This window comes from Ambystoma mexicanum, chromosome 7p (assembly GCF_040938575.1).
Source record: "Ambystoma mexicanum isolate Mex_15411 chromosome 7p, UKY_AmexF1_1, whole genome shotgun sequence".
NCBI lineage: Eukaryota > Metazoa > Chordata > Amphibia > Caudata > Ambystomatidae > Ambystoma > Ambystoma mexicanum.
Genome location: NC_090939.1, coordinates 252,153,049 through 252,167,674, shown reverse-complemented (window position 1 = coordinate 252,167,674; position 14,626 = coordinate 252,153,049). Strand labels below are relative to the sequence as shown.

The window sequence follows — 14,626 nt, the reverse complement described above, 5'->3', positions numbered from 1 at the left end:
TTGCAACCAAAAACATACAGCAATAGGATTGCTGGAGAAGGACTGTGTGCGTAATACCTAGCTCACTAGTATTCTAGCAGGACTTATGTGGATAGGACATCCTTGCAGCTCTGCACAAGCTATGAATTGTAACTTTGGTAATGGAAAGACAAATGTGTACAACTTAATTGTGCATACAAAAAGAGAAAGACATGATAGTTTCTTAATTAAGCCTTTCAAAGTTTGCATTGAGGAAAAGCGTACTTTTTGGCACAAAAACACTTCAGTTAAAATGATGGTTTCAAAACAACCACTAGGAAAGAGCATATTGATTTTAGGTGTGGCACTTGATAAAAATAAGAGCAAAAGCTGTATCAAGATCCTGCAGCAAACCTAAAAAACTACCAAACCAGCGCACAAAATACAGCAAATAGATTGGCATTGTTTTCCAAGATTACCTAAATATTCCAGTTGACAGCTTTTCCATCACATCTTTTAGGATATCTGAAATGTTCATTAAGGAATCAATATACAGTGTTGGTTGATTAATGGGACACCCATTAAGCTACATAGGACACACATTTACAGCATGTCTTGTACCATTAATATCACCTTATCGTTAGCTGTTAATGTCCGAAACCTTCCACTTCCAAGCGCTTTCATATAAAGGGTCATTCTTTACCAAACGTAATGGTACTTAATTTATCGTTATCATAAGGATGAACTGCGGAGTCAGGCCTGAAGGGATTCGTACTTGCAAGCAACAGGCTGTCATTTTGGGTGAGCACTTAACTCACTGAGCTTGTGTCACAGATGGCCTCAAGAAGACACCAACTCCCAGGTGAGGGTCAAGGGTTTTTATGGCTGCCCCTCTCTCTCTAATCTAAGGACCCATCCAACCCAGTCCCCCCCCCCCCAATCATGTGGTTGGTTCTAGAGAGTGGTAACCCCCACTATCTAAAATCAATCTACTTTCTTGTGATGGCCTAAAGGCAAATGTCTTCTCCGTCTAGTCTCTCCTCAGGGGACAATCTATTATTCCTACCCACAAATTCTCCAGGAAAAGGTTAAGGGTCATGCCTTCCAGACACCCGGTCTTCACCCTCTGTTCCTTTTTTTCTCTTATTTTCCTCTCCCTCAAGCTCTCTCTTACTCTCACTTTCTCCTCCTACTCTCCTCCCCTCTACTCAAGCTGCTGTCTCCCCCTCCCTGCTTCTACCTCTTCTGTCCATCTGATGTTATCTCTCCAGTCTATCTCCACCCTTCAATCTTACCTTTTTTAAATACTTTGTTCCTTACTCCCACCAATATTACTTTCCAATAACCAGTCCACTATTACCCTCCCTTCTCCAGTCCACTACTATTTGCCCCTCTCCAGTCCAGAACTACTCTCGCTGTCAGAAACTTACTTGCACTTGCCCGATAGCAGGATACCGGATCTGAGATGGTTGGCAGCTGGCAGATGAAAGCGGAAATCACTCCAAGAGTAACTGATCCCTAATATAAATACAAGGAATCGTGTACCCTCAGGGTAAAAACATGAAAGAAAAAAAACTTTTGCGAGGAAAGCTGCTGGCGAACTACTCTTCCAGAAAGGATGCAAGGATTCCCACAATGAAGTGGGGAACCGGAGGAACAAGAGGTAAGGCAGATATTAGAAGGAGCTAGAAATGGAGCATTGAGGAGCAAGGGGGCTAGGACAAGGAACAGGAGAAACAGGGAAGCGAAAGATACGGAGAACAAGCACAAAGGAGTGTCAGAATCATGAGAGAAGCGACGCAATGTGCTTACCGTATGAGCTGGTTAAGTAGACCCTGTTGCACCGTGTTTCTCCTGAAGGCTGTTCTTCCTGCTAGAGTCATCTTGTGGAAAGCCTAGAAAGCTACTGATAGCAGGTCTGAAGGCACAAACCCGGCGCCATCTTGGGAAGGTCAGGGTGCTCCAAATGCCAGTCCTTCTCCATCTCCACAATAAGGACTAGTAGAGTTGTCTTTTCCAGACACTCCGTTCTCCACTACTACTCTCTCCCTTTTCCACACCACTACCAATCCGCCCTCCACTCCACTACTAACACTGCAGCCTCCACTACTACTCGGTCACTCTCCTTCCACTCTGCGACACTTTCATCCCCTCCCTACGTTCCCATTAACACTCTCACTCACACTACTTGCACAAACATTCACTACAGAGTACCACTTTCTCTCACCAACCAACACCTCAACTTTTCTAGAAATTGCCTCTATATTCCTCCATACCATCCTTCCCCCTTCTGATCTCTTGGTCCACTAAATGTACCTCCTCTGACTTCTCCCGAACAACCAACAACTTTGTGTTTCGTGTCTTTATCCTCCCTCCCTTTCCCATTAGTTTTCCACTGGTTTCACAGCGAATCTGTGAGGGTTCACAGACAGGTGAATCCATAAAAAGGGGACTAATCCCCACACATTCTTCTCTTGGGGCCGCCGGCTTTTGTCAAATGTGCTCCAGGCTAAACAATGTCAAGTTCATATCAGGGCGCCAGCGGACCAGAATATGCCACTCCACTGAAGGTTAGCGAGTCCCCATATACAGGTGGTGTGTAGCGATCGTTGCTGCCACTTGTTACAATTATTGTTGCTGTGTAGCATAGCGGTTCACTCTCTCCATTGCTGGTGGACAAATGCTAGCTGGAGGCCTCTCCTTGGAGACTCCAGTGGGCTGCCTTGTCGCGGGTGATCTGTCAGGAATGCTTCTATATGTGGTTTACTGCAAGTACAAGACTGGCCAGCATTTTCATACAGATGTATGTGGTGATCAATAGTGGTACTATAAACAGGGACTGGAGCCCTCCCAAATGCCACATTCCCGCTCTGCGGTAGGAATGGCTCTGGTTTCCACCCTGGTATGCCTCCCACACCAGGCTAAGAGGGCAGCATCCCTTCTTGAAAGGGTCAGATTACTGACGCTGTCACAGTTTGCTTTCCGTAGGATCAGGTAGGATCAGGCAGACTCAATTGACTCAACCTCTTTTTGTCAAACACACAGGCAACCTCGTGTTACAAGAGGCCTCAATTGCATGCATGCAGGGGACCACCAAAATTAGCACATATGTGCTATGGTGTCCCCTGCATGCAATTTTATAGGACCATGAGGTGGAGTGGATAAGTAACGAGTAAAAGTAAGGTAAACTTGCTTTTACTCTTCCATTTTCCGTCTCATGAAAATGTAAACACTGCTTGCAGATATGCTTTGCAGATGGTATTCTGTAATACATTCCTATGGAATCCATTTGTTTTATGTCTACATGGCAATCTCTGCTCCGTGCCCCTGCTCTACCTTTTGTCAGCAGGAAAATGTGGCAGAGTGGGAAATGGTCTAAATACATTATGCTTCGTATTTACGCCTTAATTTTCTGTTCTGTCCCATTTAAAATGAGGGTGAGGGATGTCTTAGGGGCAGAAACAAGAACGCAGCATCGTGATTTAAGCACTTCACTGGCCCTCACACACGACACCAAACATGATCAACATAGGACACATTTAAGTATGCACCCTTCAATCCAGCACACAGGCTTCAGCCAACAATCTCTGGACAAGCCAATAGCACTATGAGGCAACAGTAGTGCCAGGTGTGCACTGTAAAAACGCTCATTAATAAAAACACATTTAGATAATGTACTGGTAGGATGTGGAAGGAGTAGACTGACATACCGGTGGTATGTTTCTGGGCAAATACTAATTTGTAGGAAAATAAAACAGAAAGCCCTAACTTTCCCCAACTCTAAGAGGGGTTTCCTGCCTCAACTAAGTACTAAGGATGTGCCAGAATGTCTGTAACTGAAAAGTCCACCATCCTGGGTCAAAAACCTATTTCCTTCCCTTACACTTATAACTAAACTAAAGGATTGTTGAGTCTTCTTAATGCAGAGGAGTTGGTGCTGTGGCAGGACTATTTCCTGAGAAAAAGACTCCCTTCCCCAGGTTGCATTCCCTTTTGTAGGTCAAACAAAGTTCCAGTTTCCACAGTTCAAGAAGGCTGGGGAATGAATTCCTTCCCCAGGTTTCTCTTAGACTCTTTGTCAGAGTTTACTTAGGTTGGGGGAAAGACACCCTTCCCAAGGCTTGGACCAACATGGTTCACTAGCCTGCCAAGTATGGTCTTGTTTTCACAATGTCACAATGCCAGGAGAAAAGACTCCCTTCCCCTGGTCTTTCTCAGGTTTCTCACAGTGCCAGGGAAATTATTCCATTCCCCTGGCCCTTCCCACATTTCTATCAGTGTTCACAATGCCAAGGGGTAGGTCTCCCTTCCCCTGGTCTTTCTCAGGCTCCACACAGTGCCAGGGAAATGACCCCCCCTCCCCGGCCCATCTCTGGTTTCTTTCAGTGTTCACAATAGGGGTTTTGTGTAGCAGCCCTGGTTCACTAGCTTGCCAGGTACTGTGACAAAGGAGCATGTTAGTGATCTCCTTCTCCCTTGGTGGTGGGTCCTAGACCACTCATGATTCTTTACGGGTTACCAGTGGTATCCCTGGTTCACTATCCTGCCAGGTATTTACTTGGCTCCCTTTACTTAAAGAATACACACAAAAGTGAGACTGATTACCCCTCTTTACGCTACTTTGCCAAAAAAGAACACTGTTCATACGTTAACACATTATTAATCTGTTTCTATATACAGCCATACATCGAGTTGTGAGTGGCTTGGTCCCGCTTCAATTTGGGATATTTTTATATTTATTCTGGGCCAACATGGGTAACAGATGCACACTTCATGAAGAATTCCGCGATTTCATCTACGCACTTAGGTGAGCGTGTATGTAATTCTAAGGAAGAAGACACGATTCAAATCATTAGGTAGTAGGTATGCATCATAGTTTTCGGGAGATTTTTGATGGTTCCCACGCAAAAATGCTGATGGGTCAGTCACAGCGGGCGCAAGGCTATCGTAGGCGGCTTCTATTGCTGTAAGGTGGAGGGATAGTGTCTACAACATCTAAGCTGGCCGAAACATGTCGACTACCCAAGAAACCCACAACAAATAACTCTGGGGTCTTCCTTTGTCCTTGTAATTGTTAAATTTAGTTTGTTTGGTATTTTTTTGTGATTTTTCCGGAATATTGTTGAAGGTATTTTCCCCTGTGTTTTTTAAGTGTTCCGACGTGGCACTACCTGTTAGCCGTTTTATCAATGTCTAACACGACACAACTATGATGTCAATTTGTGTGTTTGTGATGTCTCTTTATAAGTTTGTTTTTTTATGCAATATAATCAGAACTTAATAAATTATGCTTTTTACAGATGTTTAGTGTGTACTCCACCACATTTTTCAGGTGGAATATGTTTCATTTTCACCACATGTGTTAATGTATGAACAGTGTTCTTTTTTGGCAGAGTAGTGTAAAGAGATGTAATCAGTATCACTTTTGTGGGTATTCTTTATGATATTAGTTCCCTCCGAGCACTGATCCCCCCCCATCACAAAAAATTGGGAACCTACCTGTTTTAGAGGTAAAACTCCCTTTACTTAAGGCAGTCTCTGTATTTCTAAATGGGTCCCAGACCCTGGTTCATGGGGCCTCCAGTGCCCTTCTGACTTCCCCTCCTCCCCCCGAACGACCCTGGTACCTCGGGGTTCGTTGCTGGGTTTTCCCTGTCCACCTGGAGTGTTCCTGGTGCTCTGTTCGATCTACTGTGTTTTCTTGCTCACGGGTTCCTCTCTGTCTGCTGCGGCTCTGCAGCTGTGAAGACTGGCTGGCTGGAGGCTCTCTTCACGTCCTCACGGCTCTCTGGCTTCCTTTCACCCGGATTCTCTGCCCACACGGAATGCTTCTGCTGCTCCGTTCGGGCCCCACGTTCCCTCTCTCTCAATGGTTTCTCTCTGGCTGCAGCAGCTCTGCAGCAGTGAAGGCTGGGCAGCTGGAGGCTTTCTCCTTGTTTGCAAGGCTCAGTGGCTTCCTTCCACCTGGCTTCTCTGCCCGCACTGAGTGCTTCTGCTGCTCCGTTCGGTCCCCCACGTTCTCTCTCTCGGATTCCTTGATGGCTGCGGCGGCTGCGCAGCTGTAAAAGCTGGGCAGCTGGGGGCTCTCTCCACATCCGCACGGAACAATGGCTTCCTTCCACCTGGCTTCAGTTCTTTCCAGCCCTCCAGTCTGTCTGACAGCAGACCAAAAAGGGACACCTCTTGCGTGGCTCACGCGTTCCGGTCTCACGTCTCTTCTTGCAAGGCACATATTCCTTTCTCGATGCTCCTCAAGCGAGGGCTTGACCTTTGATTCAGTCCTTTTTGCCTTTTTATTTTCCACTGATTTACAGATTGTCCGTACGGACTAGAATGTTGATTTTTCTTCCGCAGGGTATTCTTTATTACTCAAAACCTCTTCTTCATCTCAATATTGATGTTCTCAACTAGGTTACTTGTACTCTTCTTCATCCCAGTCTCCAAATAGGACTCACATTGGTAGTCCCTACTCTTCCTCGTGCCAGTAGTTTTAGGGGGGGCAAATCATCTACCCAACACAAGTATATAGAAGTGTGAAGGATTATGGGACCCTGTCTAGAGTAAGAGGATGAGGGAGATTGGGATGTGTTTTGAACATAGCACGTTCTTCCCGGACAGTCAACCGTAGTCCCATAGCGGGATCCCTCCCCATGAGATTCACCTGCTGAGTGCCACCGCCAGGGGGACTATTGGGTAAGAGCCTCACTTCCCTGGCCCCGTGGGAAGGGGCTCGCCCTAAGGGAGGAGGGATGACATCCAAAGATTCATCACAACAAACACCACTAGTGCAAATGCATCCCCCCTCTTGGTGCACACCCAAATCCAAACACTTGCTCAGAGACATGCCTTGTAGGTTTTAATATTTTTTCTGTCCTTATGTTTAATCTTAGACGAGGTGGTCACTTCCTGTTTTAAATATTTTACACAGCTCCCCCAACAAATGGCGTTGCTTGTAGAACAACATTTAGCAAATTAGACTTTTTAAGGAGAGCCAATGAGCATACACAACTGGGAATTCTGAAGCAGCTTGGGCTAATAGCAACTTCAGCTTCAAATCCTCAACTATGATCATATCCTACAAAATAGTGCAAAAGACTAAAATCTAACTACTGTTCAGGAATATGTTTAATTTCACAAAATAGTCAGGTCTTCATAGATGCCAATAAAAGCCATATGAAATTTCACAAAGCTGAAAAAGGATATGAAGGTATTTTCCTTGCTGTGCACTCGACAAGCTCCAAATTTCATCATTGAGAAATGAGATGGTGGCTCCTTTAAGGAACAAGCAGTGACTGTCTGGAGGGTCAAGCTTAAAAATAAAACATTACCATAATGAATAACCTTTTAAGAGCAAATAAACATACACAATGCCCCACACTCCTGTAAAAGATTTCCAGTGATGTGCAAGAAAATAAGAGCACAGCTTGCATTTTTCAGTGTTAAGGGGGACACAGGGGTGGAAAACATTGCCCATTTCTGGACGATTACATAATTTACCCCATGTTTATGCCCAGATTCCCTCTTTGTCTTTCTCTATGGCGTCTCATCGGCTTTCAGGGTTCATTAAGTGAAAGAGAAAAACAAGAGACTTAGAATTGCCCAACTCCTTCCACTCCTAGCCAGCCTCTATCTCCTTGGCAGGTAGCCTGCTCTCTCCATCACCCAGTTTGCAACAATGGCTGCTCTTGTTCCCAGTTCTCTTAGCCCAGCCCAGCAAGCCTGCCAGAAAAGCAGATTAAGGAGCAAATAAAACAAGTACACCATGTACCAAGGATTCAATGATCCACTGCATCAAATGGACATCAATGGATAATCACAGGCTCTGGTTGACCAATAGTGCATTAGCAGCAGTGCCACCAAATATGCCAGGGTGGGCCAGGACTATGGCTCAATTTGATCATTTAATGTACAATGCACCTGTTAGTTTTGACCAATGTTATTGGAAAAATGTGCTTTTCAACTGCACCATTTGCAGCTAATCTTCCCAGAACTGGACTCCAGCTACTACTCAAACAATCAGTTGTCAAAATTAGCATCTGCAAACTGTGATTTGCAAATATGGGCAATTTGTAGTCAATGCCTGAGCTGGATTTTTCTCCCAGCCTGATGCTGGAGGACTACTTTTAGTTTCAGTTTTCAATCATTTGACATTTCCCTTAAGGGAAAATTGAGAATTTGGGGAAAATGACCAAACAAGATAGAACCAAAAAGTGCAATACTTTGGCATTATTGAGTACTATATGCTATTATCCCAGCTGCTCAATACATTAATGATGGCAGGGATCGACCGGAGCACAAGAAGACATCACAAGACGACTCTGTCACTGAAGCATATTCTTTTGGATTGCTATTAAAGTGGGGAACAAGGTTTGTGCCCTTTTGACAGAAAAAGGGACTGACGGTTGGCCAGAACACAAATCTATTTAGCGTGCCTTACCTCTGTAAGACACTTCCCACATGTAAAAGGAGGTGGCACAGATAGAAGTAACATAGGTTGTGCCCTTTATTGGTGGGATGGCCAAATATCACATTCTTTATTGTGAGCCATCACAAATAAGGTTTGCAATGCCACAATCAGGAACAACAAAATTGAAAGGCAACCGCAAAGAAAGGCTTGTGTAACTCAAGCTACAGAAAATACCCAACATTGAACATTTGGTTCAAATGACAAGGCCTTGCCTAGCTGTTTACATCAATAGTAGCGTAAAGCATGGGTCAGTTTGTTAAGCAATCATAAAATCATTCATTTCAGCAGACACCTAAACAATATGATACATAGTTAGCTGAAAGAAGGATTATGGGGCCATTGGATCCTTAGGCAAAGCTATAACATTTGGTAGCACCTGAAGATTTTCCATTGTAGTCACCCAGTGGCCTCCTACTGCAAGAAGTGTAATAAGGTCGTGTTTGTGTGGCAGCAACGGTAGACTTAAAGCAGCAGTCTCTCCATGTTCAAATAATCTTACTGCAATGACAAAAAAAGAAGATGCTCACATTACAAATGATGGCCCTTTCAAAATATGTGACTTCAAATGTCATGAGTTAAACCTTATACATAAACACGAGGTGATAAGGATAAAGCGGTCTGCAACCAGCAGCTTTTCAGATGTTTTGGGTTGTGATTCCCATGATCTTTCACCATTGACTATGCTGGCTAAGGTGGATGGGAGCTATAGTCAAAAACATCTGGAGAGCAAAATGTTGCAGAATCCTGAAACACTGTCACAAGGGTGACTGGATCAAGTGACCAGCCAGAAAAACTTCTCTCTAACAAACATTTATGCTGGTAAGTATGAATAGGATGCCCTTAACAAAAAACAAAACTGTATTATTTAACCAATTAAAGAAACCAGGATGGATACTCTATCAGAGTCTATATAGTGACTTGGTAAATTAACTAAAAGAAAAATGTACCTCACAGACAAACGTTCCTGATAAGTGTGGGACTGAGTTTTGCCTCAGTCTGGTGTCAGCTCCTAGGTGTTCCTAACTCCCAGGGGTTTCTGAACGCATCTCAAAGTCTCAGTCTTAGTCCTGGGTTTCAGGGTTTCCTGCACCCTTTGTAATGTTGCCATGCAGCTCTGTCCTTGGCCTGCAGATTTTGGTGGCACTCAGACTAGGGAGATGTAGAACCGGAGTTTCTGCTCCAGAGAACAAATAAATACTAAACAGAAATTGATCAGGGTGTCCCCGAATACATTAAGACTCCAGAAAAAGAATTTTAAATGAGTTTTAGTAGTGGATTAATAAGTAAATAGACATCACAATTTCAGATGTATTAATGGTGTAAAACATATTGACAATGGTGTAAACCAAATGAGTCACAGGACAAAGGAAATTAATAATAAACAAAAATACATAGTGAACATAGACAATTTAAACATGTAAACAAAAACATTATTTTTATAAACCTCGATTGTTACTAAAATAATGCCACCCGAGTGAGCTCAGATACACACGCTCCATCTGAGCTCACACCGAATCACCTCTAGCTCAGATCACGGCAAGCATAGACGTGCATGCTCTGAATTAGTATAATATCTGTACGTGATGCAGAGTACCATTCCAGGATGGTAACAGGGGATGTGGAGTATGACCTTACGTCCCAGACGTTATCATGTGATTAATGCCGGATCTTTAAATGGCACACTTTTTGCGATAGTCAAGTTCATTCAGAACCTGCGCACTACAGGTCTGCGGAGATACGAGAATGCTTATTCGTTGTGGCTGGTGTGGACCTGTGTTAAGCGCTGTGTACTCATTTAGTCTTGTGGGTTTTATAGGCAGGTACATTTCATGGCGTCCCACAGTTTACGTTAAATGGACTATAAAAGGTCAGTATATCAGTCAACATTGCAGTATCGGTTGGTTAGATGTCTAGCAGCCGTGAAGGCGAGAATTGGCTTCCGATAGCTGGGACCAATTGTGCCCCACCTATTTTTCAGATTCACAGAATGTGGGGTGATGGCAGGCCAACATGGAAAATTGTCCTGTGCAGTCTCGAATTGACAACTTCATCAAGTTGAATGTTACCACTGTTGGTGGTCCTGCATATATAGGTGTGTTTTTTTCATACTCTTTCCTGACTGCATACTTGCTCTGCCATTGTTGTGCTCTGTCATTACGTTTACGCTAATTGTACATTATTGCCTCACAGACAATGTGTCGAATATTCAGTCAACTAACTTGTTTCTTGCCATGAAGAAGACTGGGCCATGCAAATCACTTGGGGCCACCTTCGGGTGAAACTTGAGTAGGCATTGTTCAACAAGATAGCGGATACCCATGAATATCACAGACATGATAGATGTGTATTAGGTTGCACGTATCTACCTTACTGTGGAATAACATAGGCACATACCAAACTAATAGTTGCCAGAGCTGACACTCAAGTGCAGTTCGAGGCATATTTGGATAGCAGGAGGTCTGATGCCAATAGTTTTTTTTTTCATAAGTATTATAGTAGATCTTCTGTGTTATGGTGATGTGTTCACATTTGGCGTTTTCATGTGTTGGAGTTATGCATCTGTGGTGATTTTGATTAGATTTTGTGTATCTATTTACCTCTGTTGTATTCAGTATAATGGACACAATTCTATTCTACTTTTTAGCTTGTTTTTTTCTTGATTGATGATATGTAATATTTAACAATTAAATTCATTACTGTCTACTCAAACCAAAGTGCGTTATTGTAATTATCGATTTTGGATAAAGAGGTTCAATTGCTCCAGTGATGAATTTTTAATTTTGCAGGACCCCATTTCTCTAATGTGTTTGTGTCCCTGATCACAATAAGGGGTTTCCTGTTTTTCTAATAAGCTCATGTGGGCTGCCTCATATTTGTGTGTGTGTGCATTAGTACAGCCTGTGGCTGCAGAGGACTGCAATTTAATTTTTTATTTGAGAATAACTTCTATTAAAGCTTAGGATTTAGAAGTACACCAACGCATGTGCAGGGTTTCTAGATTGACCTGTTTTTTCAGCACATGGCAGAGTCTGAAACACTTCGCTTCAGCTAAGGTCAAAAACTTGAGGCCATCAGTGGGCCATCTATTTTTGATAATTTACCCTCCCATGGTGAGGGAGAAACAATTATCTCCACCAATGAACAAGTTACTTACCCCTGGTAACATTCTTTCGACTGGATGTTGTTTTCGTGTATTCCTCACCTATGATGTCTCCTATATCCAGCTTCAGCTGCTTCTGAAAACATTTTCGGGAGAGGGCTCTAAGTGTCGATCCGGTCAACTCGATGTCCCTCGAGGGCCTCCTCCTAGAGGATGACATCATCGAAGGTATATATGGAGTGTGCAGCGCCCGTTGGCTTCAGTTCTGTTTTTTTTCATGTTTTTCTAACAGTAGAACTACCAGCGTTAATGTGGTTTAGACCATACCATACTCTGAACGAGCGTAAAGTGTAAATCAAGGAAATTCTACTGCGGGTAGGCTGGGAGGGGCGATGAGGAATACATGTGAGGAACATCCAGTCGAAAGAACGTTACGAGGGGTAAGTAACTTGTTGTTCGAATGGATTGTGTCCTCCCACGTATTCCTCATCTATGATAGACTCCCAAAGCAGTATTAGTTTTGGCGGAGGGAGTACAAATTTTCCAATCAAGGGTTGTTATGAACCAAATGAAGGACTGCTTTCCCAAGGCTTCCATCCTTGCTTTAGGTGGAATCAAGGCAGTATGCTTAGTAAAAGTGTGAATGGTGGACCAAGTGGCTACCTCACAAACATCTTTTATTGGCACCCATCTTGCAGAGCAGAAGAAGCAGCCATGCCCCTAGTGAAATGAGCTCTCAAGCCTTCTGGGGGATCTTTCCCGGCCAGTCCTCAGCATTCGGCAATAGCTAATATAATCCATCTGGACAAGGTGCGGCATCCAATAACTCGCCAAACTCTTTAAAATCTGCAAGGAGCTGGCCAATCCTGCTGCAGTCTCTACCTCTACTGTCCCCTCTCAGGCCCTCTGCACAGCCCTGGCTTCTCATTTCATCTCTAAAACTCATGGCATCCTGTCCTCTCTCTCGTCCTCTCCCCCTCCTCCCTCTACTCTCCGCTCTCCCTCTGGCCCCTCTGTGGCCACCTCTCCACCCTCCTTCTGTGCCTTTCCTCTGTTCTCCCCGTAAAAGGTTTCTAGACAAGTCCGATCTATGAAAGTCTTGTCAAAAGAGGTTCTCCCCTGTTCTTCCAAAACCATCAAGGACCACATTGACACCCTTGCTCCTGCCCTGGCTGACTCCTTTGCCACTGGAGCCTTCTCTTCCCCCCTGAAGCACTCTCTTGTGCACCCTCTTATCAAGAAACCCTCAACCGACCCCTCCTGCCCGGCTAACCATCACCCAAACTCCATCACTCCTTTCCTGGTCAAACCCCTGGTAAAGCTGGTCATCTCCCAGCTTAATTTTCATACTGAATCTGTTGGTTGTCTCCATGACCATCAGTCTGGCTTCAGAGCAACCAGAAGCACAGAAACTGCTCTCCTGAACATCTGTGAAGACCTGCTCTCCAACCTCGATTCTAATACCCCCTCTGTCCTCATCTTACTCGATCTCTCTTCTGCCTTTGACACGGTCAACCATGCCATCTGGCCCAACTGGCTCTGTGATAACCTGGGTATCACCAATCAGGCCCTGGCATGGCTGATCCGTTTCCTCTCCGATCGAACCTCCCAGGTCAAACTAGGGTCCTTCTTCTCCTCTATCTCTTTCTCTACCTGTGGTGTTCCCCAGGGCTTGTAACCTCTCTCCCTGGCTGTTCAACCAATACCTGGCATCTCTAGCCCACCGTATTGCCGCTCTCCACCCCAACTTTCAGTGCTATGCGGATGACATTCGGCTCGTTTTCAGGCTCCCTTCTGCCACCTCTTCTCCTTCTCTCACCTCTGACTGTCTTTCTGCTATCCGGGAGTGGGGTGCCGACAACAATCTCTGCCTTAATGCCAGGAAAGGCGGAGATTCTCCTCATCGGCACACCTGCTCCCTCCTTTCTTGTCACTCTCTGGCAGGCCTCCCTTGGCCCTCTTCCTGCGCCCACCTTTGAGGCTAAGAACCTCGGGGTAATCTTCGACTCCACACTCTACTTTTCTCCACACATCTCTGACGTCTCTAAGTAGTCACACTACCAACTGCACCTCTGTAAAGAGGTATTATTCCTTTCCTCTCCTTCCCCCAGAAACTCAGTGGGCCTCATTATGAGTCCGGCAGTAACCGTGCCTGAAAATCCGGCAGGTTACCGCCGGACTCGTATTACCATTCCGCCTCCGTGATTCCCGAAATTACCGGGGCTTTAAGACCCCGGTGACTCGGGAATTCCCGGAGGCGGAATTCGGTAAATCCCCATTCCCATTGAGTCCAATAGGACTCAATGGGAATGGGGAAGTGGAAACACCGGCACCATCTTGTGATGGTGCCGGTGTTTCCACATCCGCCTGCAGGCGGGTGGTGTTAAACCCACCAGGTCAGACCTGGCGGGAGGTGTCACCTCCCGCCTGCAGAACTCGAGATCACCCGGTCCGGAAACAACGGTGGTGGCGGGTTTACCGCCACCCTCAATTCCAGACTGGGTGACTCGTAATGAGGCCCACTGTCTCGAGAGCTCTGATTCCCTCTAGGCTGGACTACTGCAACAGCCTCTTTCTAAATCTGCCTGCTTCTACTCTCCGCCCTCTGCAACTCATCCAGAAAAGGACTGCAAGACTTGTCCTTGGCCTCAAGCCCAGGGATCGTAACTCTCCAGCACTGACATTTCTGCACTGGCTCCCAGTGGCTGCCAGGATTAAGTTCAAGACCTTCAAGACCTTCCTACTCAAGCTCTTCACGCCGCCAACTCCCTCAGGGTCAGTCGCTTCTCCAAGCAAAGTGTTGGTGGTAGATCTCTTTCTTCGGCTATGTCCTTCCTCTGGAACAGCCTCTCTGCCCCTCTGAAACTTGAGGAGAACCATCTCCGGTTCCAGAAGCACCTCAAGACTTTCCTCTTTGCTTCTGCCTTCCCTCAGCCTCTCGCCTGCTGAATTCCTAGCTGAAACTGCACTGGTCACCTGGCTACCCTCTAATCTCGGGCCCAGGTCCCCTCCCTGCCAGTTGCACATCTGCACTGCAACCCTTGCACTTGGGTCTGTATCTGTAACCCTACAGTTCCTGTACCTGCACTTTTGACACCTGC

The 14,626-nt window shown here is 45.2% G+C and overlaps 1 protein-coding gene across 3 annotated transcripts in view; it reads right to left on the bottom strand.

Moving 5' to 3' along the window:
- The window catches only part of CRYZL1 (crystallin zeta like 1), a 653,866-nt gene that overhangs the window by 35,870 nt on the left and 603,370 nt on the right, over window positions 1-14,626 (bottom strand). For all 3 annotated transcript variants that reach the window (XM_069636228.1, XM_069636229.1, XM_069636230.1), the window contains 3 exons: window positions 8,802-8,923; window positions 7,162-7,267; window positions 438-483 (listed from right to left, as the gene is read on the bottom strand). In XM_069636228.1, the coding sequence (XP_069492329.1) occupies window positions 438-483; window positions 7,162-7,267; window positions 8,802-8,923 (274 nt within the window). The remainder of the gene's footprint in view (window positions 1-437; window positions 484-7,161; window positions 7,268-8,801; window positions 8,924-14,626) is intronic.